The 25,944-nt window shown below is 48.3% G+C and overlaps 1 protein-coding gene across 6 annotated transcripts in view; it reads left to right on the forward strand.

The window, feature by feature from the left end:
- LOC129711466 (kazrin-like) overlaps positions 1-25,944 on the forward strand; it is a 243,283-nt gene that overhangs the window by 202,843 nt on the left and 14,496 nt on the right. For all 6 annotated transcript variants that reach the window (XM_055659082.1, XM_055659084.1, XM_055659083.1 and 3 more), the window contains 3 exons: positions 1,882-2,005; positions 22,714-22,919; positions 25,835-25,944. The exon at positions 25,835-25,944 is cut by the window's right edge and continues 9 nt beyond it. In XM_055659082.1, coding sequence (XP_055515057.1) covers positions 1,882-2,005; positions 22,714-22,919; positions 25,835-25,944 — 440 coding nt within the window. The remainder of the gene's footprint in view (positions 1-1,881; positions 2,006-22,713; positions 22,920-25,834) is intronic.

The raw sequence follows: 25,944 nt of genomic DNA on the forward strand, positions 1-25,944 counted from the left end.
CCAAGCGCGGGCAATTCATCACAACGCCCAGGCTGACCTGACAGCTTACTGCACGGAGCAGCTGGCCAGTGAATGCGCTGCTGCTGAGCACACTGCGTCTTTAGTTCTGTTCTGCAGCAATATTTAGTCCACGACTCTGCTAGACTCCTCACACCCTTGCAATAGTCTGTTCGAACTTCTACCATCCCGGCAAACGTTACAAGGCCTTCCACGCCCGAACCTCCAGACTTAAGAACAGCTTAATCCCCAGAGCTATAGCTGCTCTGAACCGGCCCTGCTGAGTAACCCCCCCCCCCCCCCCCCCCCCCTTGGCTTGGTATAAAAGTAAACTGGGCCTAGTGTGTGTAGAACAGCTTACACACTGTGCTAGTCGGTGCAGACTCAGTGGGCCGAAGGGCCTGTTTCCGCGCTGTATCTCTAAACTAAAATTAATGTTTACTTTAGTAAAATTAAAACATTAATAAATCAATGGCTGTGATTTCTACCAAAATGTATAAAAATGGCCTTTAATAAAATCTGCCAATGTGCACTTTAACCATTTGTGATTATTTTTTTCTATTACAAATCTCAAATTGTGGTGCACAGAGGCAAATAAATAAGTGACGGGTCTTTGTCCCAAACATTATGGAGGGCACTGTACCAGCATTTGGCCCATATCCCTCTAAACCTGTCTTTTCCATGTCGAAATGTTTCTTAAACGTTGCCATAGTCCCTGCCTCAACTACCTCATCTGGCAGCTCGTTACATTAATCCACCACACCCTGTATGAAAAAATTACCCCTCAGATTCCTATAAAACCTTTCCCCACCCTCACCTTAAACCTGTGTTTAATACTCTGGTTCTCGGTTCCCCAATGTAGGAAAACCGTTAGTCTTTAGTCAGAGGGCAGTTAATCTGTGGAACATTGCCACAGAGGGCTGTGGAGGCCAAGTCAGTGGGTATTGTTAAGGCACAGATAGACAGATTCTTGATTAGAACGGGTGTCAAGGGTTACGGGGAGAAGGCAGGAGAATGGGGTTAGGAGGCAGAGATAGATCAGCCATCATTGAATGGCGGAGTGGACTGGATGGGCCTAATTCTACTCCTTTAATTCACATGTTTAATCGATAATGTTTTATTATTAATGTTTTATGTGTCATTCCTAACTGTCACTGTGTATCATAGAAACATAGAAATTAGGTGCAGGAGTAGGCCATTCGGCCCTTCGAGCCTGCACCGCCATTCAATACGATCATGGCTGATCATCCAACTCAGTATCCCGTACCTGCCTTCTCTCCATACCCCCTGATCCCCTTAGCCACAAGGGCCACATCTAACTCCCTCTTAAATATAGCCAATGAACTGGCCTCAAACTACCCTCTGTGGCAGAGAGTTCCAGAGATTCACCACTCTCTGTGTGAAAAAAGTTCTTCTCATCTCGGTTTCAAAGGATTTCCCCCTTATCCTTAAGCTGTGACCCCTTGTCCTAGACTTCCCCAACATCGGGAGCAATCTTCCTGCATGTAGCCTGTCCAACCCCTTAAGAATTTTGTAAGTTTCTATAAGATCCCCTCTCAATCTTCTAAATTCTAGAGAGTATAAACCAAGTCTATCCAGTCTTTCTTCATAAGACAGTCCTGACATCCCAGGAATCAGTCTGGTGAACCGTCTCTGCACTCCCTCTATGGCAATAATGTCCTTCCTCAGATCCTCAGATATCGTGTTGTAATTTGTGGGCAGGAGCACCAAAGCAAATTCCTTGTATGTGAATAAATGGCCAATAAGCATGCATTCATTAATTCATTCATTACAACTTGTGAAACACATTTTATTTCATGCCTGATAGCTGGGGGTGAAAAAAGGCGACTGAAGTTTTTTGTGTTTTTCTTTTTTGATTACTAGTCGCTAGAAGATCTAGAAGAACAAAAGAGGAAGAAAAAGAAGGAGAAGTTGGTGTTTGGTTCCATCTCGCGGGTGTTTGCCAGGGGCAAGCAGCGGAAATCCCTGGACCCCGGCCTGTTTGATGGTACTTCTACCGATTATTACGTAGAGGAAGATGCAGATTGGTGATAAACAGCCACTCGCTCACAGAGAGTGTGTGTGTGCGTGTGTGTGTGTGTGCGTGTGTGCGCTCACGTGACATATGCGTGTGGGCACTCGCGCTTGTTGGGTGTGAATGTGCGTGTGTGTGTGTGTGTGAGCACACGCATGTGCTCGTTAGCTGTGTGCATGTCTGTGTTTTTAAATTTTAAATTACACGCGTGCTGGGTCTGGTCCAGCGATCTCTGTAATTAATGTGTGTGTGTATATATATACATATTATATATATATAAATTTTGTGTGGATAAAAAGTCACTTGTGAATCTGTGTGGAGTAAAAACAGCTGTGTTTTAATTTACTGAAGCTGGAACTCTGAAGGGACAGCTGTGTCTGTAAATAATTGCATTTGTGCTTCTGTGTAAGGTGATTTCTCCTGTACGTCCGTTCCCCAAGTCCCACACTGTGTTGTGTTTCATCAGTTTGACCATGTATTGGAACGTCCTCCTCGCTACAACTGGGCATGCTCACAGTTTTCCTCAAATCAACTCCGGTTACGATCAGTTTCCAGATCCAGTCGCCAGGGACTGGATTGGTGACAATATGGTGGCTGCATCATTCCCCCTGGGCTGAGCATGTTCTGATTGAAATATAGAGAGTGTTCAATTAAAGAGACCTTGTTCCACCTTGCCTATTGACGACAACTCTTGGAATTGGCTACAAAATCACAGCAGATTTACTGGGATAGTGAACCAAAGCGTGCTGACAGGACAAAATCCAGAACCAACCCCTTAGCTGGGCTGCCATCCACAAACCAAAGGGTCTCGCCCCGAAACGTCACCTATTCCTTCGAAGAAGGGTCTCGACCCGAAATGTCACCTATTCCTTCGAAGAAGAGTCTCGACCCGAAATGTCACCTATTCCTTCGAAGAAGGGTCTTGACCCGAAACGTCACCTATTCCTTCGAAGAAGGGTCTTGACCCGAAACGTCACCTATTCCTTCAAAGAAGGGTCTCGACTCGAAACGTCACCTATTCCTTCGAAGAAGGGTCTCGACCCGAAATGTCACCTATTCCTTCGAAGAAGAGTCTCGACCCGAAATGTCACCTATTCCTTCGAAGAAGGGTCTTGACCCGAAACGTCACCTATTCCTTCGAAGAAGGGTCTTGACCCAAAACGTCACCTATTCCTTCAAAGAAGGGTCTCGACCCCGAAACGTCACCTATTCTTTCAAAGAAGGGTCTCGACCCGAAACGTCACCTATTCCTTCGAAGAAGGGTCTCGACCCGAAACGGCACCTATTCCTTCGAAGAAGGGTCTCGACGTTTCGGGCCGAAACCCTTCTTCAGACTGAACAAGACATGATAAGTCCATCAGTCCGAAGAAGGGTTTCGGCCCGAAACGTTGCCTCTTTAATTCGCTCCACATAGATGCTGCCGCAGTCCGCTGAGTTTCTCCAGCAATTTTATCCACCCTCGATTTTTCCAGCATCTGCAGTTCCTTCTTAAACCCTTAATATCTTGGGCACTTTGTTTAAAACGCCACATTAACTTATACATTTGAGAGCATGTGATCTAATGAGTGCGACGCTGACAATGCAAACTCTACCTGTCCAGGTGTCATCGTGATTAAACTGCAGCAGAGGCTCACCAAGGCGTCACGTTTCACAGGTGTGGTGCAATAAGCAAAACACTTCAGTTTAGTTTTAGAGTGGTGAATCTCTGGAACTCTCTGCCGCAGAGGGTAGTCGAGGCCACAGTTCATTGGCTATATTTAAGAGGGAGTTAGATGTGGCCCTTGTGGCTAAGGGGGATCAGGGGGTATGGAGAGAAGGCAGGTACGGGATACTGAGTTGGATGATCAGCCAAAAACTTAGCGGGTGCAGCAACATCTATGGAGCGAAGGAAATAGGCAACGTTTCGTCCCGAAACCCTTCGGGTTTCGACCCGAAACGTTGCCTATTTCCTTTGGGTTTCAGCCCCATTTGAAGCCAGTTGAGGCCACAGTTCATTGGCTATATTTAAGAGGGAGTTAGATGTGGCCCTTGTGGCTAAAGGCGATCAGAGGGTATGGAGAGAAGGCAGGTACGGGATACTGAGTTGGATGATCAGCCATGATCATATTGAATGGCGGTGCAGGCTTGAAGGGCCGAATGGCCTACTCCTGCACCTAATTTCTATGTTTATTGTCACATGTACCGAGCTACAGTGAAAAGCTTTTGTTGCATGCTAACCAGTCAGGGGAAAGACTGTACATTATTTCAATTGGGCCGTCCATAGTGTACAGATACATGATTAGGGAATAACGTTTAGTGCAAGGTAAAGCCAGTAAAGTCCGATCCAAGTTAGTCCGAGGGTCTCCCATAAGGTAGCTAGTGGTTCAGGACAGCTCTCCAGTTGCAGCAGATGCCGCTAGCAGCCCATGGATGGCCCATGAAGTACTTGCACACATTATACCATCCAGCATTCCATCCCTTTACACATTATACCACCCCTTTACATTCTGCTGATCTCAGCCAAGATTCCATGCCCCTTCTGTTTTCGACACCTGACTGCGATAGTTTAATAGATAGATAGACACAAAAAGCCGGAGTAACTCAGCGGGACGGGCAGCACCTCTGGAGAGAAGAAGTAGGTGAAGTTTCGGGCCGAGACTTAATTTAGTTTAACGATCTAAACATTTGCGTGCAACATTTGCCTGTCTGCATCATTCCCTCTCTCTTCCATCAGTGGAATGTTCCACAGAAGAGTTGCAAAGGTTAAGTTAGTCACAGGCCCATGTAGAGTTACATAGTACAGCACAGGAACTGGCCCTTCGGCCCACAATGTCCGTGCTATAACATGGTGCCAATTTCTGTCCTCTCAAACAATTGGTGGGTGGAAGTCACGTGCTACTTCTGCTAGACAGCGATCGAGTAAGACTCTAAACATGGGGCTTCTCCAATCTAATGACTTCACCATGGGCGGCACGGTGGCGCAGAGACCCGGGTCCGATCCTGACCTCGGCTGCTGCCTGTGTGGAGTTTGCACGTTCTCCCAGTGACCGCGTGGGTTTCCTCCGGGTGCTCCGGTTTCTTCCCTCATCCCAAAGACGTGCGGGTTTATAGGTTAATTGCAGCTGACGTGTAGTGAGTGTGGACTCGATGGGCTGAAGGGCCTGTTTCCATGCTAGATAGCTAAACTAAATGTAATTCCTGAGATGTTCCCTGGGTTAGTGGCAGCTACAGACCAAGCCCCACTCTGCAAAGGGTGCCCAGTCATCGCTCATTACTTACAGCTGCCAGCCATGAATTATCAGGCATTTTAAATGCCTACTTCATTAAATTACTGTGGAACTGATTATAATCAGAAACCTTCACAGGTCACTGCTACGGCTGCAGTTTTTATTGGATCGTTAATAATACAATTTTTCCAGTCCGTATTATCTAAAAAAATTGGTTCTGCAGCACCAGAAATTATGAAATAGACAATAGGTGCAGGAGGAGGCCATTTGGCCCTTCGAGTCAGCACCGCCATTCAATGTGATCATGGCTGATCATCCACAATCAGTACCCCGTTTCAACCTCACATGAAGTTCAAACAAAATTTGGTTTCTGCAGTCATACAAGAAAAGAACCAAGACACACACCCACACAAACATCCATCACAGCGAATCTCCTCCTCACTGTGGTGGAAGGCAAAGTCTTGTCTCTCCCCTGCTCTCCATTCTTCTCCCGATGTCATTTTCTCCCCATATCCCCTGACTCCGCTATTTTTAAGAGCCCTATCTAACTCTCTCTTGAAAGCATCCAGAGAACCGGCCTCCACCGCCCTCTAAGGCAGAGAATTCCACAGACCCACCACTCTCTTTGAGAAAAAGTGTTTCCTCGTCTCCGTTCTAAATGGCTTACTCCTTAAGAGAAATGTTTAAGAAAGAACTGCAGATGCTGGAAAAAAATCGAAGGTGGACAAAAATGCTGGAGAAACTCAGTAGACGCTGCCCCGACCCACTGAGTTTCTCCAGCATTTCTGTCTTCCAGAAAGGATGATGTCATTTTATCTCAGTAAAGATTTTTTTTTTAAACAAATTAAATTTGAGATCACAAATTTATCATCGCAAAACCTACAGGCCGGCTATTCCGAAGAGCCTTTATTTGTGGCCCAGACAAAGGTTTCAAGGTCTCTTTAAAAATAATTGTCAAACTGCAAATAATGTCAAACTAACACACTACCAAAGATCCTATAGCGGAGCAAGATAGACCACTCCTTCTAAATGCAATGGGGCTGACGTGTAGTACGCAACGGAGCGGAACGTGGGCCCTTTTGTCATCCATTTTAGTAACCCGACCCGACTCGCAGTGGAATCAACGTTGCGGGGGAACAGTTTGTGTTAATAAATTTAAATCCTGAAAATGAGGAGAAGATTTTTACCAAAAAACGTTTATTGTTACGAGGATGTTTCCGTAACCGGCTTCCGTCTCCGCACTAGTATCTTTGCTCCGCTACAGGATCTTTGGTGAGGAGACGGAAGATGGTTACGGAAATGGGGCCAAAATGTACCCACGAATCTGCCCATGACGGTACTTTGTCTTGCTCGCTATAGGATCTTTGGCGCACTACCATCGTATGGGGGTCGGGGGGACTGCTGGAAAGTGTGTGTGTGTGTGTGTGCCCCCCATCTCACTTTGCAGAGGAGGCTGGCTATTGTAGTGGGAATGTCTACGACACAATGTTGAGAGACCAGTTGCAGGAGTTAACTTGCATGGGATGTTGGACGTGTTTTTCATTTTGTGAGTCTTCTGTTTTATTTCCTAAGGAGACGCTTTGTGAGACCTGTTAAGATGTTGTCGAACTTACAAGTCATTTCAATTCCACTCCTCTCCCGTCAGTCTACAAAGGGCCTGTCCCACTTACAGCGTTTTGGGGTTTTTTTTCCCCGCGATATTGCTGGTGCCCGTCACATTCGCAGCCAGTGTCCGAAAAATTTCGAGGTGTTGAAAATCCAGCGACGACCAGAAAAATGTACGTAGTCGCCCAAAGAGTCGTACCTTATTCTGGTCACCGCTGGAATTTCAACACCTCGAAGGTTTTCTGGTCACCACTGGAATTTTCAACATGTTGAAAAATTTCGGCCTGTCTGGCTGTTAATAGTCGCCCAAAGAGTCGTACCTTATTCTGGTCGCCTCTGGATTTTCACCACGTCGAAGATTTTCGGCAAGCTGCTGCGACTGCGACGGGCTCCAGCAAGTCGCCGATAAAAGATTGCGTAGGTGGGACTGGCCCTTTAGAGCAATTCAGGCCTCCCCTTCTTCGTGTGAAGTTAACCCCACAATAATGAAATTCATCCCTCCCCCTCCTCCCCCCCGAAACATTAACAACCTGTCATCCCATCCACAATCACCCAACTCACATAGAAAATAGTCTTGAAGTAATTGTACATTAACTTGTTTAAGTGCCAGTGGTGCTGTCTGAGATTCTTGTTTTATCTGGTGTCCAGCAATAGGATGGGCTTTGAAATCCCTTGTAAGTTTGGCATCTTTTTAAAAGCATTCCCGCCATTTGGGGGTGCTTGTTATTTGTAAATTAGGTAAGATAATGCTACCGATATTGAAAGAAAAAATGGATTTATTTAAGAAACTAAATAGAAGATTTATGCTGGGGAAATTGAGAGTGAAAATGTTTTATTCCCCCCCTCCCCGCACTGAATGCTATGAGAAGCTCAGCAGTGTAGCTTCGAATACAAATAAAAACCTATTTTAAAATAAACGGCACATCTTCTGTGTGGTTTCCTGCATCGGAGGAGAGGTCACGATGACGGGGGAGGTCGGAGAGTTCAACACTGGAAGATTTTATCAGGATTTTGGATTTAACTTCCACCTCAGACTATGTATCTCCGCTCACCTCCTCTGGAATTTAGGGCAAGAACTTGGCGCTGGAAGTTCAACGGTTCAAAGAACGGTCTGAAGAAGGTCTTAAACGTCACCTATTCCTTCGCTCCGTAGATGCTGCCTCACCCGCTGAGTCACTCCAGCCTTTTTGTCTACCTACAGTTCAAAGAAAGGTTCTTTCATTGTGTAGGAAGGAACTGCAGATGCTGGTTTAAACCAAAGATAGACACAAAATGCTGGAGTAACTCAGCGGGACAGGCGGCATCTCTGGAGAGAAGGAACGGGTGATGTTTCGGGCCGAGACCCTTCTCTCCAGAGATGCCGCCTGTCCCGCTGAGTTACTCCAAGGGGTTTTATTATCACCTGTACCAAGGTACAGTGAATAATTATTTTTGCACACAGATCAGGAAGATTATTGCCACACATAAGTATAATCCCCGATGAAGTACAAAATGCATGGAAACGCCCCACTGTGTCTAGAAGTAAGTGTCGTCGGATTTAGCCGTTTAGCTGCAGCTGGTTATAACGGCCCAATGCAGCCATCGCCTCCATCCGATGGGCGGATCTAACACATGCTAGCCCAGTGGAAGTCTTCACGGTGGCTGAAGGGTCACGATGAAATAAAAAGCATCCAGAGAACCGGCCTCCACTGCCCTCTGAGGCACAGGATTCCACAGACTCACCACTCTCTGTGAGAAAAAGTGTTTCCTCGTCTCAGTTCTAAATGGCTTACTCCTTATTCTTAAACTGTGGCCCCTGGTTCTGGACTCCCCCAACATCGGGAAGTTGTTTCCTGCCTCTAGTGCAGTGGTTCCCAACCTTTTTTTGGCCATGCCCCACCTAATCACCTCTAAAATCCTGATGCCCCCCCCTTGCTTTCCCTTGAGAGAAAACGGAGGAAATAGATATTATAAGGGTAACTTAGCAAAAGCTCTTTGAATCACATTTCTAAATCCAATTCAATAAATAAATAAATCTGAAGAAGGGTTTCGGCCCGAAACGTTGCCTATTTCCTTCGCTCCATAGATGCTGCTGCACCCGCTGAGTTTCTCCAGCTTTTTTGTCTACCTTCAATAAATAAGGTTCTCCCATGACCTCACGCACTTCGTACGACGTGCATGGAGAACGAAGGCACGGTGATTATGTAATAACTACATAATAAAGACCTTTTTTACCCCCAAAAAATGATTTACTCAAAATAACATCTGAAACATAAACTACATATGTTTACCTGATGGAAAATCCCCCCCCAAAAAAATCGAAAATTTGGACCCAGCTCAATTGCCTCCCTTAAAAATCAAATTGCCCCCCTGTGGGGCGTACGCCCCTCGTTGGGAACCACTGCTCTAGTGTGTCCAAGCCCTTAACAATCTTCTCCCCATAATCCCTGACACCTGTACTGATCAAGAATATATCTATCTCTGACTTAAAAATATCGCCCATTTCTGTGACTTGGCCTCCACAGCCGTCTGTGACAAAGAATTCCACCAATGCACCACCCTCTGACTAAAGAAATTCCTCCTCATCTCCTTCGTAAAGGGATATCCTTTAATTCTGAGGCTATGACCACTGGTCCTGGACTCTCCCACCAGTGGAAACATCCTCTCCATATCCATTCTGTCCAGGCCCACCGAGTCCACCGTCCCCGACCAGCAATCCCCGTACATCAACACCATCCCACACACACACACTGGGGACAAATTTACAAATTTACCGATGCCAATTAACCTACAAACCTGGGATGTGGGAGGAAACCGGAGCACCCGGAGAAAACCCACGCAGGTCACAAGGAGAACGCACAGACAGCACCCGTAGTCAGGATTGAACCCGGGTCCTTGGCTCTGTGAGGCAGCGACTCTACCCGCTGCGCTACCATGCCGCTAGCATGACGTGGTTCCGTGCAATTCAAGTCTCGGGGCTCCCACCATGCTATGCTGGCTGTCATTTTCTAGATGGGCCCTGAAGTAAAAGGCCGAATGAAGCAGAGGAACATATTGATGAGATTATCTGCAGCGGTCAGCGTTCAGTGTTGGGCCGTAACAAAGATCCTACAGCAACCAAGATAGCCCACTCGACAAAAAAGACATAGTACGGTCATGGGCAGATTCATAGGTAATCTTCGACGCCATTTGCGTAACCGGCTTCCGTTTTAAAAAAAACATTAAAAAAAGAAAATGAACAGAATTATAATTTATTGACATATTAATCATTAACAAAAAATAGCAGAATTATGAATGAACAGAATTGTGAATAATGGGTCTAACACTATGTCACACACACACACACAAACTGTTCCCCCGCAACGTTGATTACACTGCGAGATGGATTTGCAAAGTCGGGTCGGGGTTACTGAAATGGCCGCCGCCCCCCTCCGTAGTGTACTACATGTCAGCACATTGGTCTTAGCAGGAATGCACTATCTTGCTTGCTACAGGATCTTTGGGCAGTAGGTAAAGGCTGACTGGGCTGACAGGAGAAACTCCGCTTCAAGTACGTTCGTTCATTTGTTTATCTGCTTCAAGCTGGAGGTCAAGGCCCAGGATTACGGCCATCGACTGTGTAGCGTCTAATTTAAACATTTGTACCAATTAGCTGCTTGTTTTGATACATGCTGTGTTTATTCCAAGTCCCAAGAGCAACATTACAAGGTTCTGCTAAACTAATGCTTGGTCATGGTATCCAAACTCATTAACATTGCAGAACAGGCCTTTGATATATTGAAGAAAAATCTTAGATCTTCCTCACCCCACACCCAATATAAAGTCCTTGATTAAAGATGGGCTCGTCAATCCGAGATAGTGCGCGACCTTTTTTAAACGATATTGATTCTAGTTTAACGTTTCCTCAGGAGTTGAATTTTTTTTTGCAAAGGATTCGACTAGTCCACGTTCAGAATAGCACGGGGTGAGGCTCACAGTACAGTTTAGTTTATTGTCACGTGTACCGAGGTACAGTGAAAAGCTTTTTGTCCCGTGCTATCCAGTCGAGCCGTCCACAGTGTGCATTGCAGACGGACACACAATGCTGGAGTAACTCAGCGGGACAGGCGGCATCTCAGGATAGAAGGAATGGGTGACGTTTGTGGTCGAGACCCTTCTGCTTCAGACTGAGATAAGGAAATGTAAGGTGTGAAAATGAAACATCAAAGCGGATCCAATTGTGCACACCGAGCATATGAAGATCACTTGGCTGCCTACAGGTAGAGACACATTGCTGGAGTAACTCAGCGGGACAGGCAACATCTCAGGATAGAGGGAGTGGGTGAAGTTTCAGGTCGACACCCTCTTTCAGACTCATGCCGTCTGATGCAGTCAAAGGGTCTTGACCCAAAACACCTATTGATTCTCTCCAGAGATGCTGCCCGTCCCGCTGAGTTACTCCAGCGTTTTGTGACTATCTTCAGTGCAAACCAGCATCTGCAGTTCCTTCCTACACAGATGGCAGCCTGCCTGCCTCAGGAAAGCCATCGTGGCTCCAACACTGGGTGGCAGGGCCAACACATCAATGCACCGCCACCCACTGCTTCCTTTCCAGGCTGCATGTACGGTAGCAGAGTGTGTGAAGGGCTCGGGATTTACTGATATTCCAAGTTAGAGATACAGCACGGAAACAGGCCCTTCGGCCCAGCGAGCCATGCTGACCAGCGATCCCCATATGCTAACACCATCCGACACAATGGGGAACAATTAACCTACAGACATGCACGTCTTTGGAGTGTGGCCGGAAACCAGTGCACCCGGAGAAAACCCACGCAGGTCACGGGGAGAACGTGCAAACTCCGTACAGACAGCGCCTGTAGTCGGGATGGAACCCGGGTCTCTGGCGCTGTGAGGCAGCAACTCTACCGCTGCGCCACCGTGACTCGTGTTTTTTTTTCAACCATGTTACACCAGTCTCCCGGTCAAGTCAGTCTGGGGGCCATGTAGAAATGTTCAGCTGCTCAGGACCACCGAGCTGTGTGCATATTGCCCTGGGCACTTGTGGCTAAAGCTCGGGACCCCTGCAGAAAGTTGCAACGGAACTTGGTGGTACAAGATCTCTGCTGCTGCTCAACACTGCTTGGTCACAGTTGTTGGGACTCTCCACGGCCACAACCAAATTTACAAAAAAACTTTTGGAAATTAAAATCAATTAAAAAAAGAATTGGCCGATGGAAATGTCAACAAAATAGAGAGAGTACAGAGGAGATTTACTAGAATGTTGCCTGGGTTTCAACAACTAAGTTACAGAGATAGGTTGAATAAGTTAGGTCTTTATTCTCTGGAGCGCAGAAGGTTAAGGGGGGACTTGATAGAGGTCTTTAAAATGATGAGAGGCATAGACAGAGTTGATGTGGATCAGCTTTTCCCTTTGAGAGTAGGGAAGATTCAAACAAGAGGACATGACTTCAGAATTAAGGGACAGAAGTTTAGGGGTAATATGAGGGGGAACTTCTTTACTCAGAGAGTGGTAGCGGTGTGGAATGAGCTTCCAGTGGAAGTGGTGGAGGCAGGTTCATTGGTATAATTTAAAAATAAATTGGATAGGCATATGGATGAGAAGGGAATGGAGGGTTATGGTATGAGTGCAGGCAGGTGGGACTAAGGGGAAAAAAAGTTGTTCGGCACGGACTTGTAGGGCCGAGATGGCCTGTTTCCGTGCTGTAATTGTTATATGGTTAAATGTCGACAATTCATTCTTGTTGAACCGGAGAGCTGTTTTTTTTTTTTTGCAAAAGGTAACACATCCCATTTTGCCCAGGTGTCCGTCTGCTTGCTGTTCACCCATCCATCATGCTGTGTTTCTGCTCACTACTCATTCACAACCCCCTTGCACTAATATAACCACAATGTGTGTCTGTGTCTGTGCGAGGGGAACCTTTCACAACCCCATCACGTCTCATTGCATCTAACCCATTCTCCACCCTGTGTCGGGGCAATCGCCGTGACAGGTGAGGGGGGGTCGCACCTGTGGCCAGGTAAGTCTGTTTTTCTCCACCTGTCACCTGTCGTGAAATGCACCTGAACTATTCGCCAGAGTCGCCCATCGGAACTTTGTTCCACGATTCGCTGTCTGGCTGTTTTGAGTAAGACCAGGTAATGTCCAATCCACAGAGCAGGCCAGTTCTCTCCGGAGTTGCTCACATTCCAGATCACCGATGATTCATCGAGAGTTATTCATCAGAATATGGACGTCACGGTGGCTGCCTCACAGCGCCGGAGACCCGGGTTCCATCCCGACCACGGGCGCTGTCTGTACGGAGTTTGCACGTTCTCCCCGTGACCTGCGTGGGTTTTCTCCGGGTGCTCCGGTTTCCTCCCACACTCCAAAGACGTGCAGGTTTGTAGGTTTATCGGCTTGGTGTAAATGTAAATTGTCCCCAGTGTGTGTGTGTGTGTGTGTGTGTAGGATAGTGTGCGGGGATCGCTGGTCGGCACGGACTCGGTGGGCCGAAGGGCCTGTTTCCACGCTGTATCTCTAAACTAAACTAAAGATGGGAATCAAAGGTACACAAAATTGCTGGAGAAACTCAGCGGGTGCAGCAGCATCTATGGAGCGAAGAAAATAGGACGATACCCTTCTTCAGACCTTCAAGTAAAGACGGGAATCATCTTTGTTTCTTTCTCCAGAGAAACTGCCTGGCCCACTGAGGATTTGCAGCAACCCTCTGCCTTTATGCCGTGTCCACATCACTTTGCTGTTGTTAGCAAATCTTTAGACAATCTGTATAGAGATACTGCGTGGAGAGAGGCCCTAATGGCCCACACAGTCCATGATGGCCAGAGATCACTCCTACACACTTGGGACTGTTTACAAATTCTAGCCAAGCCAATTAAACCTGCACGTCTTTGGAGTGCAGGAGGAAAGCTGAGGTGACATCAGAGAACCCCGGTCTGCTGTGATGCCTTTCATGGAATCACAAGAGATTTGTCAATCTTCTTCTCTTCATATTGCAGGATTCTCCTGAATCATCTGACATAGTCTGCATTAGATGTGGCTCAGTGAACAGAGAGGCTCTCTTCTCCAATAGTTGTACAGTTTCTGCAGCTGTGTCACCTGTACCTGCGCTAGTGTCACCTGTGCCAATATCACCTGTGCCAGATGTATTTGAAACATCTAACCTCCGGCTTCTTGCCTTCCACCTTGTGGGTTTGTGACTCTCTGGTGAACATGCACAGGAAGGAACTGCAGATGTTGGTTTACACCGAAGATAGACACAAACTGCTGGAGTAACTCAGCGGGACAGGCAGCCCATTCCTTCTCTCCAGAGATGCTGCCTGTCCCGCTGAGTTCCTCCAGTATTTTGTGTCTATATCTGGTGAACAGGCAGTCTCGTGCTGTCCTAGCAGCTTAGGGACTCTGAGCACCTCTCCACCAAGGACAGGGACCATCTTCAATTCGTATTCATAAGTCATAGGAGCAGAATTAGGCCATTTGGCCCAACGAGTCTACTCCGCCATGGCTGATCTATCTCTCCCTCCTAACCCTATTCCCCTGCCTTCTCCTCGTAACCCCTGACACCCGTACTAATCAAGGATCTGTCTATCTCTGCCTTAAAACTATCTATTGACTTGTGGCCTCCGCAGCCGCCTGTGGCAAAGAATTCCACAGATTCACCACCCTCTAAAGAAATTCCTCCTCATCTCTTTCCTGAAGGAACGTCCTTTACCCCTGACACCCAGTGTAATACCTGCACCAGGTGTGATGCCTGCACCAGTGTAATACCTGGCCCCTGCACTAACACCTTGATGCGTGTGAGCTGCGGGTGTGGGCTAGAATCATGTTACATCGGCGTGGAACGTGGCCACAGGATCCTCGCAGCACGAATGGATGAGCCTCGTATGTTTCTGGCAGCTGGGGACAAGAAGCTGAATATATACGTCTGAAGAAGGGTTTCGGCCCGAAACGTTGCCTATTTCCTTCGCTCCATAGATGCTGCTGCACCCGCTGAGTTTCTCCAGCTTTTCTGTGTAACCTTCGATTCTCCAGCATCTGCAGTTCCCTCCTTAACACTGTGTACACTCTACTGCGTTATCTCTTCAAGATATGCCTACCTTGAAGAAGTTCTCCTCTTCTCTCCGGAGACAGTTTCACAACCTCCTCTCTAACTGTCCCCCATCTGTGATCCCTTTCTTGTCCCCACCCACCCCCACCCCTGATCAGTCTGAAGAAGGGTTTCGGCCCGAAACGTTGCCCATTTCCTTCGCTCCATAGATGCTGCTGCACCCGCTGAGTTTCTCCAGCTTTTCTGTGTAACCGCTGAATATATACGTTGCTTCACAGATAATCTTTCTCTGAGAAGCAGCGAGCACATCTGTCACAGCTGGATCTTTCACTTTCATTCCATTTCAGATAAATGTTAAAGGAAATCTCTTTCTGTTGCCTGTTTGCTGACGACAGAGACATCGACTAGAGTAGTGACAGAAGTCCTTGAGTGTGAGCAATCGGCCTCCATGTGAGTGGTGTGTCACTGATAGTGAGTGTGAGCGGTGTGGCACTATAGTGAGTGTGAGCGGTGTGTCACTGATAGTGAGTGTGATCGGTGTTTCACTGATAGTGAGTGTGAGTGGTGTGTCACTGATACTGAGTGTGAGTGGTGTCACTGATAGTGAGTGTGAGTGGTGTGTCACTGATAGTGAGTGTGAGCGGTGTGCTGCTGATAGTGAGTGTGATCGGTGTGTCACTGATAGTGAGTGTGAGCAGTGTGTCACTGATAGTGAGTGTGAGCGGTGTGGCACTATAGTGAGTGTGAGCGGTGTGGCACTATAGTGAGTGTGAGCAGTGTGTCACTGATAGTGAGTGTGAGCAGTGTGGCACTATAGTGAGTGTGAGCAGTGTGGCATTATAGTGAGTGTGAGCAGTGTGTCACTGATAGTGAGTGTGAGCGGTGTGTCAATGATAGTGAGTGTGAGTAGTGTGTCACGATAGTGGGTGTGAGCAGTGTGGCACGATAGTGGGTGTGAGCAGTGTGGCACGATAGTGAGTGTGAGCAGTGTGGCACGATAGTGGGTGTGAGCAGTGTGGCACGATAGTGAGTGTGAGCAGTGTGCCGCTGACAGTGTGAGCAAAGTGAATCTGATAGTATTCCAGTAGTAAGTGTGAGCAGTGTGCCACTGGTAGTGGGTGTAAGCAATGTGTCACTGATGTGGGTGTGAGCTGTGCCACTAATAGTGAGTGTGAGCGGTGTGTGTCTGATAGTGAATGTGAGCACCATGTGTCTGATAGTGTGTGTGTGCAGTGTGTCACATAGTAAGTGTGAGCAACGTGTCACCACTAGTGAGTGTGAGCAGTGTGCCACTGACAGTGTGAGCAAGAGTGTATCTGATAGTGAGTGTGTGCAATGTGTCCCACTAGTGAGTGTGAGCGGTGTGTGTCTGAGTTTGAGCACCGTGTATCTGATAGTGAGTGTGTGCAGTATGTCACATAGTAAGTGTGAGCAACGTGTCACCACTAGTGAGTGTGAGCAGTGTGCCACTGACAGTGTGAGCAAGAGTGTATCTGATAGTGAGTGTGTGCAATGTATCCCACTAGTGAGTGTGAGCAGTGTGTCACTGATAGTGACTGTGAGCAGCGTGCCTCTAATGGTGAGTGTGAGCAGTGTGCCCCGTTAGTGTGAGCGGTAGGTGTGCTAGATGGATGGTGAGTGTACGAGGAGATCACGACTGCTGTCTCCCCTCCAGCCCCTTCGTTCACTATGATTGTGCCCAGATCATTATTGTCTCCTCGTTGAAGGCCTGTGGTCCCGTGCACTAGAGATCAACGTTGATTCAACAAGAGAAGCCAGCGACATGTCCTTAGGGGCAATGCCCGCCCACCCTAATGTATATGTGTGTGAACTGGTTTGTTAGACTAACAGGTGGTGCAGCGGGTAGAGCTGCTGCCTCACAGCACCAGCGACCAAGGTTCGTCCTGAGATGGGGTGCATCTCTGTCTGTGTGGAGTTTGCACGTTCTCCCTGCGACCGTGTGGGCATCCCAAAGCTGCCATGGTTTGTCGATTGAGTGGCCTCTGTAGTTCCAGAGATACAGCACGGAAACAGGCCCTTCGGCCCACCACGTCCGCACCTGCCCAGGTCACAGCTTAAGGATAAGGGGGAAATCCTTTAATACCGAGATGAGAAGAACTTTTTTCACGCAGAGAGTGGTGAATCTCTGGAACTCTCTGCCACAGAGGGTAGTTGAGGCCAGTTCATTGGCTATATTTAAGAGGGAGTTAGATGTGGCCAAGGGGATCAGACGGTATGGAGAGAAGGCAGGTACGGGATACTGAGTTGGATGATCAGCCATGATCATATTGAATGATACTGAGTTGGATGATCAGCCAAAAACTCAGCGGGTGCAGCAGCATCTATGGAGCGAAGGAAATAGGCAACGTTTCGTCCCGAAACCCTTCGGGTTTCGACCCGAAACGTTGCCTATTTCCTTTGGGTTTCAGCCCCATTTGAGGCCAGTTGAGGCCAGTTCATTGGCTATATTTAAGAGGGAGTTAGATGTGGCCCTTGTGGCTAAAGGGATCAGGGGGTATGGAGAGAAGGCAGGTACGGGATACTGAGTTGGATGATCAGCCATGATCATATTGAATGGCGGTGCAGGCTCGAAGGGCCGAATGGCCTCTACTCCTGCCCCTAATTTCTATGTTTCTATGTACACTAGTTCCATGTTCTCCCAGTTTTACATCCAACATACTAGGGGTGATTTGCAGAAGCCAATTAACCTACAAACCTGCAGGTCCTTGGTGCTGCCCCTGGTATAAAGTGCCCTCGTGTGTAGGGAGTGGGAAAACATAGAACTGGCATGTACGGGTGATCGATGGCCATTGTGGACTTGACAATAGGTGCAGGAGTAGAGGCCATTCGGCCCTTCAAGCCAGCACCGCCATTCAATGTGATCATGGCTGATCATCCACAATCAGTACCCCGTTCCTGCCTTCTCCCCATATCCCCTGACTCCGCTATTTTTAAGAGCCCTATCTAGCTCTCTCTTGAAAGTATCCAGTGAACCGGCCTCCACCGCCTTCTGAGGCAGAGAATTCCACAGACTCACCACTGATCATCCAACTCAGTATCCCGTACCTGCCTTCTCTCCATACCCCCTGATCCCTTTAGTCACAAGGGCCACATCTAACTCCTTCTTAAATATAGCCAATGAACTGTGGCCTCAACTACCTTCTGTGGCAGAGAATTCCAGACATTCACCACTCTCTGGGTGAAAAATGTTTTCCTCATCTCGGTCCTAAAAGATTTCCCCCTTGTCCTTAAACTGTGTGACTAAGGAAATAGGTAACGTTTCGGGTCGAAACCCTTCCGGGTTTCGGCCCGAAACGTTGCCTATTTCCTTCGCTCCACATAGATGCTGCTGCACCCGCTGAGTTTCTCCAGCACTTTTGTCTACCTTCGATTTTTTTCCAGCATCTGCAGTTCCTTCTTAAACAAATTCCTCCTCATCTCCTTCCTAAAAGAAGGTCCTCTTATTCTGAGGCTGTGTGACCTCTGGTCCGAGACTCTCCCACTAGTGGAGACATCCTCTCCACACGTCCACTCTAGCCAAGCCTTTCGCTGTCCTTGGATGTTAATGTTTTGTAGATTGTGTTGGTAATAAAATGGCTGCAGAATTCACCTGCTGGGTGATACACGCAGTCCTGAGTGGTTCCTTGTAGGAGAAGCACCGCTGGTTGAAATGTGATAAGATTTCCCCCTTATTCTTAAACTGTGTGGCCCCTGGTTCTGGTCTCCCCCAACATCGGGAACATGTTTCCTGCCTCTAGCGTGTCCAAGCCCTTAATGATCTTGGGTCAAATCTCCTGTTTCCATGCTGTATCGTTCAATCAAACACCTTTACTGAGGATGGAACAAGAGAGGGTGGCCAGCATCAGGTCTAGACATATAAAGCACCAGTTGGTGGTTTCACTGGCAGATACTTTGAGGGCAAGAAGGGTCTCGACCCAGAACGTCACCTATTCCTTTTTCTCCAGAGATGCTTAGAAACTTACAAAATTCTTAAGGGGTTGGACAGGCTAGATGCAGGAAGATTATTCCCGATGTTGGGGAAGTCCAGGACAAGGGGTCACACAGTTTAAGGATAAGGGGGAAATCTTTTAGGACCGAGATGAGGAAAACATCTTTCACGCAGAGAGTGGTGAATCTGTGGAATTCTCTGCTACAGAAGGTAGTTGAGGCCACACAGTTCATTGGCTATATTTAAGAGGGAGTTAGATGTGGCCCTTGTGGCTAAAGGGATCAGGGGGTATGGAGAGAAGGCAGGTACGGGATACTGAGTTGGATGATCAGCCATGATCATATCGAATGGCGAATGGTGCAGGCTCGAAGGGCCGAATGGCCTACTCCTGCACCTATTTTCTATGTTTCTATGCTGCTGGTCCCGCTGAGTTACTCCAGCACGTTGTGTCCAAACTCTCTATAATAACTCGGTTCCTCATGGTGGAGCAGCGGGTAGAGCTGCTGCCTCACAGCGCCAGAGACCCCGGTTCAATCCTGACCACGGGTGCTGTCTGTACGGAGTTTGCACGTTCTCCCCGTGACCTGCGTGGGTTTCCTCCGAGATATTCGGTTTCCTCCCGCACTCCAAAGTTTGTAGGTTAATTGGCTTGGTGTAAATGTAAATTGTCCCTGGATGGTGTGTGTGTGTGTAGGATAGTGTTAGTGTGCGGGGATCGCTGGTCGGCACGGACTCGGTGGGCTGAAGGGCCTGTTTCTGCGCTGTATCTCTGAACTAACCAAAAAGAAAAATATGAATTTAAGAAGGAACTGCAGATGCTGGAAAATCGAAGGTAGACAAAAATGCTGGAGAATCTCAGCGGGTGAGGCAGCATCTATAGATTCGGGTCGAGACCCTTCTTCGAAGGAATAGGTGGCGTTTCGTCTCGAGACCCTTCGGGTCTCGACCCGAAACGTCACCTATTCCTTCACTCCATAGATGCTGCCTCACCCGCTGAGTTGCTCCAGCATTTTTGTCTACCATATAATAACCATATAACAATTACAGCACGGAAACAGGCCATCTCGGCCCTACAAGTCCATGCCGAACAAATTTTTTTTTTTTTTCCCCTTAGTCCCACCTGCCTGCACTCATACCATAACCCTCCATTCCCTTCTCATCCATATTCCTATCCAATTTATTTTTAAATGATACCAATGAACCTGCCTCCACCACTTCCACTGGAAGCTCATTCCACACCGCTACCACTCTCTGCGTAAAGAAGTTCCCCCTCATATTACCCCTAAACTTCTGTCCCTTAATTCTGAAGTCATGTCCAAAGGGAATAAATTCCCTGTGACTGCCAGCACTCTCACAGACGTGGTGAGTGAAATCCAAGTGTTTCGTGGCCGTAAGATTTATTTCATGTGGAGTTAGAAATTCCATCAGCGATAGATGCAAAACGGCTATGTGAAAACCGTGGTTACTTTGATGGATGGCAGCTATTCTGTGGCAAAAGCAACGATTTAAGAATAATCATTTGAAGTCAGGTTGGCTGGCATAAGATTTCAAATAAAAAAATGTAATTAAAACATAAATAATAGATGTTTCGGGCACTGATAACTGCTGCGCAAAGTTCAGTCGAGGTGCAGGCTGTAGCGTGAGTGAATACAGCACAGACTGACACATCTTCGCTCTGTAATCTCATAAATACTAGCAGTAGAATACGGCCATTCGGCCCAACGAGTCTACCCTGCCTGGCTGATCTATCTCTCCCTCTCAACCCCATTCTCCTGCCTTCTCCCCCACAACCCCTGACACCCGTACTAGTCAAGAATCTATCTATCTCTGCCTTAGAAATATCCACTGACCACGGGTGCTGACTGTACGGAGTTTGCATGTTCTCCCCGTGACCCGCGAGGGTTTTCTCCGAGATCTTCGGTTTCCTCCCACACTCCAAAGTTCGTAGGTAAATTTTCCCTGGTGTGTGTAGTATAGTGTAGTGTGCGGAGATCGCTGGTCGGCATGGACTCGGTGGGCAAAGAATTCCACAGATTCACCACCCTCTGACTAAATAAATTCCTCCTCATCTCCTTCCTATAGGTACGTCCTTTAATTCTGAGGCTGTGACCTCTAGTCCTAGACTCTCCCACTAGTGGAAACATCCTCTCCACATCCACTCTATCACTATCCGGTAAGTTTCAATGAGGTCCCCCCTCATTCTTCTAAACTCCAGCGAGAACAGGCCCAGTGCCGACAAACGCTCATCATATGTTAACCCACTCATTCCTGGGATCATTTTTGTAAACTTCCTTGTGAAAGTTTCAATGAGGAGACCCCCTCATCCTGCTAAACTCCGGCGAGTCCCTTGTACATGAATCACCGGGCTTGTACACGAGGACTTGAATGCAAGAGGGGGCATGTCTTGATGCAACCGTGTGGAGCCCTGGTGAGATCGTAGCTGCAATGTGGCTGGGGGTGGTGGGGCAAACACGCTTCTGCAAGGAGAACATGCATTTGGAAGAATGCATTAACAACTGACTCCTGGACTGACAGGTCAGACGAGGGGAGATTAAGTATTCTGGGCCTGTCCGATCTTGGGTGTGGAGGAAATGAGATAATTCTCCTGCCTTCTCTCCATAACCCCTGACACCCGTACTATTGAAAGAATCTGCCAATCTCCGCCTTAAACATATCCACTGACTTGTGGCCTCCACAGCCGTCTGCGGCAATGAGTTCCACAGATTCACCACCCTCTGACCAATGAAGTTCTCCGAGATCTTCGGTTTCCTCCCACACTCCAAAGACGTGCAGGTTTGTAGGTGAATTGGCTTTGGTGTAAATGTAAATTGTCCCTAGTGTGTGTAGGATAGTGTCAGTGTGCGGGGATCGCTGGTCGGCGCGGACTCGGTGGGCCTGTTGCCGTGTTGTATCTCTAAACTAAACTCATCTAATCTGTGTCTAAACTCTCTAAACTAAACTTGGACTCAATCAGGTGAATTCCGAGCCCTGGAATGGGAGCTATGGGTGGCGGTGCATTGATCCAGGAATCAGTCTCCTCTCTCCTCCCCTCCCCTCCCCTCCTCTCCCCCCCTCCCCTCTCTCTCTCCTCTCCTCCCCTCTCCCCTCCCCTCCTCCCCTCTTCCCCTCTCCTCCCCTCTCCTCTCCTCCCCTCCCCTCTCCTCCCCTCTCCTCCCCTCCCCTCCCCTCTCCTCTCCTCTCCCCTCCCCCCCTCCCCTCTCCTCCCCTCCTCTCCCCTCTCCCCTCTCTCCCCTAGGGAAACGTTGCCTATTATAAGGGGAAAATCTTTTAGGACCGAGATGAGGAAAACATTTTTCACACAGAGAGTGGTGAATCTGTGGAGTCACTCAGCGGGTCAGGCAGCATCTGTGGAGAACATGGATAGGTGACGTTTCACAGAGTGCTGGAGTAACTCAGTGGGTCAGGCAGCATCTGTGGAGAACATGGATAGGTGACGTTTCACAGAGTGCTGGAGTAACTCAGCGGTGTGCAGCAGCATCTATGGAGCTAAGGAAATAGGCAACGTTTCGGGCCGAAACCCTTCCGGGTTTCGGCCCAAAACGTTGCCTATTTCCAGAAGGGTTTCGGCCCGAAACGTTGCCTATTTCCTTAGCTCCATAGATGCTGCTGCACCATAACTCAGCGGGTCAGGGAGCATCTGTGGAGAACATGGATAGGTGACGTTTCACAGAGTGCTGGAGTAACTCAGTGGGTCAGGCAGCATCTGTGGAGAACATGGATAGGTGACGTTTCACAGAGTGCTGGAGTAACTCAGCGGGTCAGGCAGCATCTGTGGAGACAACCTATTTTGCGGTGAGGTGGTGAGGGGGGGGGGGAGGGGGGGGTGGGACCTTTGCCCTGTGAGCTGCTGATACGAGTGATTTGTGTTCACTGCAGATTGTGACAGTCTATCCAGCCCCACACACCTGAGCCTGAGCCTGTCGGAGGGGGATGAGCATCTGGACCGGCTCCAGCAGGTGGAGTTGGCCAGGAACATGCCCATGTCCCAGTGGAAGGCTGGCACGGTCCAGGCCTGGCTGGAGGTTGTCATGGCGATGCCCATGTACATCCGTTCCTGCACCGAGAATGTCAAGAGTGGACGGGTAAGAGAATGACCGCTCGCTTGGGGCCGAGACCCTCGTCTCCAGTCCAGTCCAGTCCGGTCACTTTCATTTCTATAGCACATTTAAAACACAACTCTCTTTGACCAAAGTGGTGGAGGTACTAATGTTATACAACATTGGTTCATGGATTAAATACTTGCATAAATACATACATATAGACCTCCCACAGAGGACGTCAAGAAAGGCTTGGGAGTACAGATGAGTTTTTAGTCTCGACTTAAACTTGGACTTGATAGAGGTCTTTAAAATGATGAGAGGGATAGACAGAGTTGATGTGGACAAGCTTTTCCCTTTGAGAGTAGGGAAGATTCAAACAAGAGTTTGTGACATGACTTCAGAATTAAGGGACAGAGGTTTAGGGGTAACATGAGGGGGAACTTCTTTACTCAGAGAGTGGTAGCGGTGTGGAATGAGCTTCCAGTGGAAGTGGTGGAGGCAGGTTCGTTGGTATCATTTAAAAATAAATTGGATAGGCATATGGATGAGAAGGGAATGGAGGGTTATGGTATGAGTGCAGGCAGGTGGGACTAAGGGGAAAAACAGTTGTTCGGCACGGACTTGTAGGGCCGAGATGGCCTGTTTCCGTGCTGTAATTGTTATATGGTTATATGGTTAAACGAGTCGATGGAGGGGGCAGTTTTGATGGGAGGAGGGGACGCTGCTGTTACACAGTCTAGGAGCTGCAACCACAAAGGCTCAGTCACACGTGGACCCCCACAGATGCCCAGAGTTGGGAGACCCAGGACCTGAGGACACGGGTTCAAGGTGAAGGGGAAAAGATTCAGTAGGAATCTGAGGGGTAACATCTTCACACAGAGGGTGGTGGGTGTATGGAACGAGCTGCCGGAGGAGGTCGTTGAGGCAGGGACTATCGCAACGTTTTAAGAAGCAATTAGACAGGTACACGGATAGGACAGGTTTGGATGGATATGGGCCAAACGCAGGCAGGTGGGACTAGTGTAGCTGGGACAGTAGACGATAGGTGCAGGAGTAGGCCATTCGGCCCTTCGAGCCAGCACCGCCATTCAATGTGATCATGGCTGATCATCCACAATCAGTTCCTGCCTTCTCCCCATATCCCCTGACTCCGCTATCTTTAAGAGCCCTATCTAGCTCTCTCTTGAACTGGCCTCTGAGGCAGAGAATTCCACAGACTCACAACTCTCGGTGAGAAAAAGTGTTTCCTCATCTCCGTTGTCCCTGGTGTGTGTAGGGTGTGCGGGGATCGCTGGTCGGCGCGGAGCCGGTGAGCCGAAGGGCCTGTTTCCGCGCTGTATCGAAACGAAACAAAAATGTGGTTTTAGTCCATTTGGACAGACTGCACTTGTACGCAGAGTTCCTGCTGATCCTGTTTGCCTTTCCAATGTGTAAGCCCTGTGTAATCAGGGAGAGAGATCAGCGAAGGTTTGCTGATGCAGTTAGTCCTTCACACACTCATTATGTCAGGCACACCCAGACGGTGCCTGCTTTCGTCAAACATCGCTTATGCAGATTAGTCACAAGAGCATCTAAGAGATTCTAATCCTAGAAGGTTCATAGCAAAGGATTTGAGTCTAGGAGCAGGGAGGTTCTACTGCAGTTGTACAGGGTCTTGGTGAGACCACACCTGGAGTATTGCATACAGTTTTGGTCTCCTAACCTGAGGAAAGACATTCTTGCCATAGAGGGAGTACAGAGAAGGTTCACCAGACTGATTCCTGGGATGTCAGGACTTTCATATGAAGAAAGACTGGATAGACTCGGTTTGTACTCGCTAGAATTTAGAAGATTGAGGGGGGATCTTATAGAAACTTACAAAATTCTTAAGGGGTTAGACAGGCTAGATGCAGGAAGATTGTTCCCGATGTTGGGGAAGTCCAGAACCAGGGGTCACAGTTTAAGGATAAGGGGGAAATCCTTTAAAACCAAGATGAGAATAACTTTTTTCACACAGAGAGTGGTGAATCTCTGGAATTCTCTGCCGCAGAAGGTAGTTGAGGCCAGTTCATTGGCTATATTTAAGAGGGAGTTAGATGTGGCCCTTGTGGCTAAAGGGATCAGGGGGTATGGAGAGAAGGCAGGAACGGGATACTGAGTTGGATGATCAGCCATGATCATATTGAATGGCAGTGCAGGCTCGAAGGGCCGAATGACCTACTCCTGCACCTATTTTCTATGTTTCTATGTTTCTATGTTTTTATGTTTAAGAAGGAACTGCAGATGCTGGAAAAATCGAAGGTGGACAAAAATGCTGGAGAAACTCAAGGGGTGAGGCAGCATCTATGGAGTGAAGGAATAGGTGACGTTTCGGGTCGAGACCCAAAGGGTCTCGAGACGAAACGTCACCTGTTCCTTCGAAGAAGGGTCTCGACCCGAAACGTCACCTATTCCTTCACTCCATAGATGCTGCCTCACCCGCTGAGTTTCTCCAGCATTTTTGTCTACCTTCTAGTCCCAGAAGGTTTTCTTTTTTTTAAACTTTTAATAGCATGAGAATAACATTTCAAAGGCAAGAGACTGCAGATGCTGGAATCTGGAACAAAGTATTTGGTCAGAGCTGTAGAACGTGGGAACACTCAGGGTGTCAGGGGTGATGGAGAGAGGGTAGTCAGGGTGGTGAATCTGTGGAACACATTGCCACAGAGGGCTGTGGAGGGCAAGTCAGTGGACATTTTTACGGCAGAGATAGATAAATAGATTCTTGATTAGAACGGGTGTCAAGAGTAATGGGGAGAAGGCAGGAGAATGCACCCGGTGTGGGCTGGGCTGGGCTGGGTTGGGTTGGGCTGGGCTGGGCTGGGCTGGGCTGGGCTGGGCTGGGCTGGGCTGGGCTGGGGCTGGGCTGGGCTGGGCCGGTACAGGCCGTTGTTACCACTCACTGTTTCCCGCAGCTGTCTGCTTTTCTTGCTCCACAGGTGCTGCTGAGCCTGAACGACGAGGACCTGGAGCTGGGCCTGGGCGTGAACAGTTCGATGCATCGCAGGAAGTTGCGGCTCGCTATCGAGGATTACCGCGACGCCGAGAA

Source organism: Leucoraja erinacea, chromosome 30 (genome assembly GCF_028641065.1).
Source record: "Leucoraja erinacea ecotype New England chromosome 30, Leri_hhj_1, whole genome shotgun sequence".
Taxonomy (NCBI): domain Eukaryota; kingdom Metazoa; phylum Chordata; class Chondrichthyes; order Rajiformes; family Rajidae; genus Leucoraja; species Leucoraja erinaceus.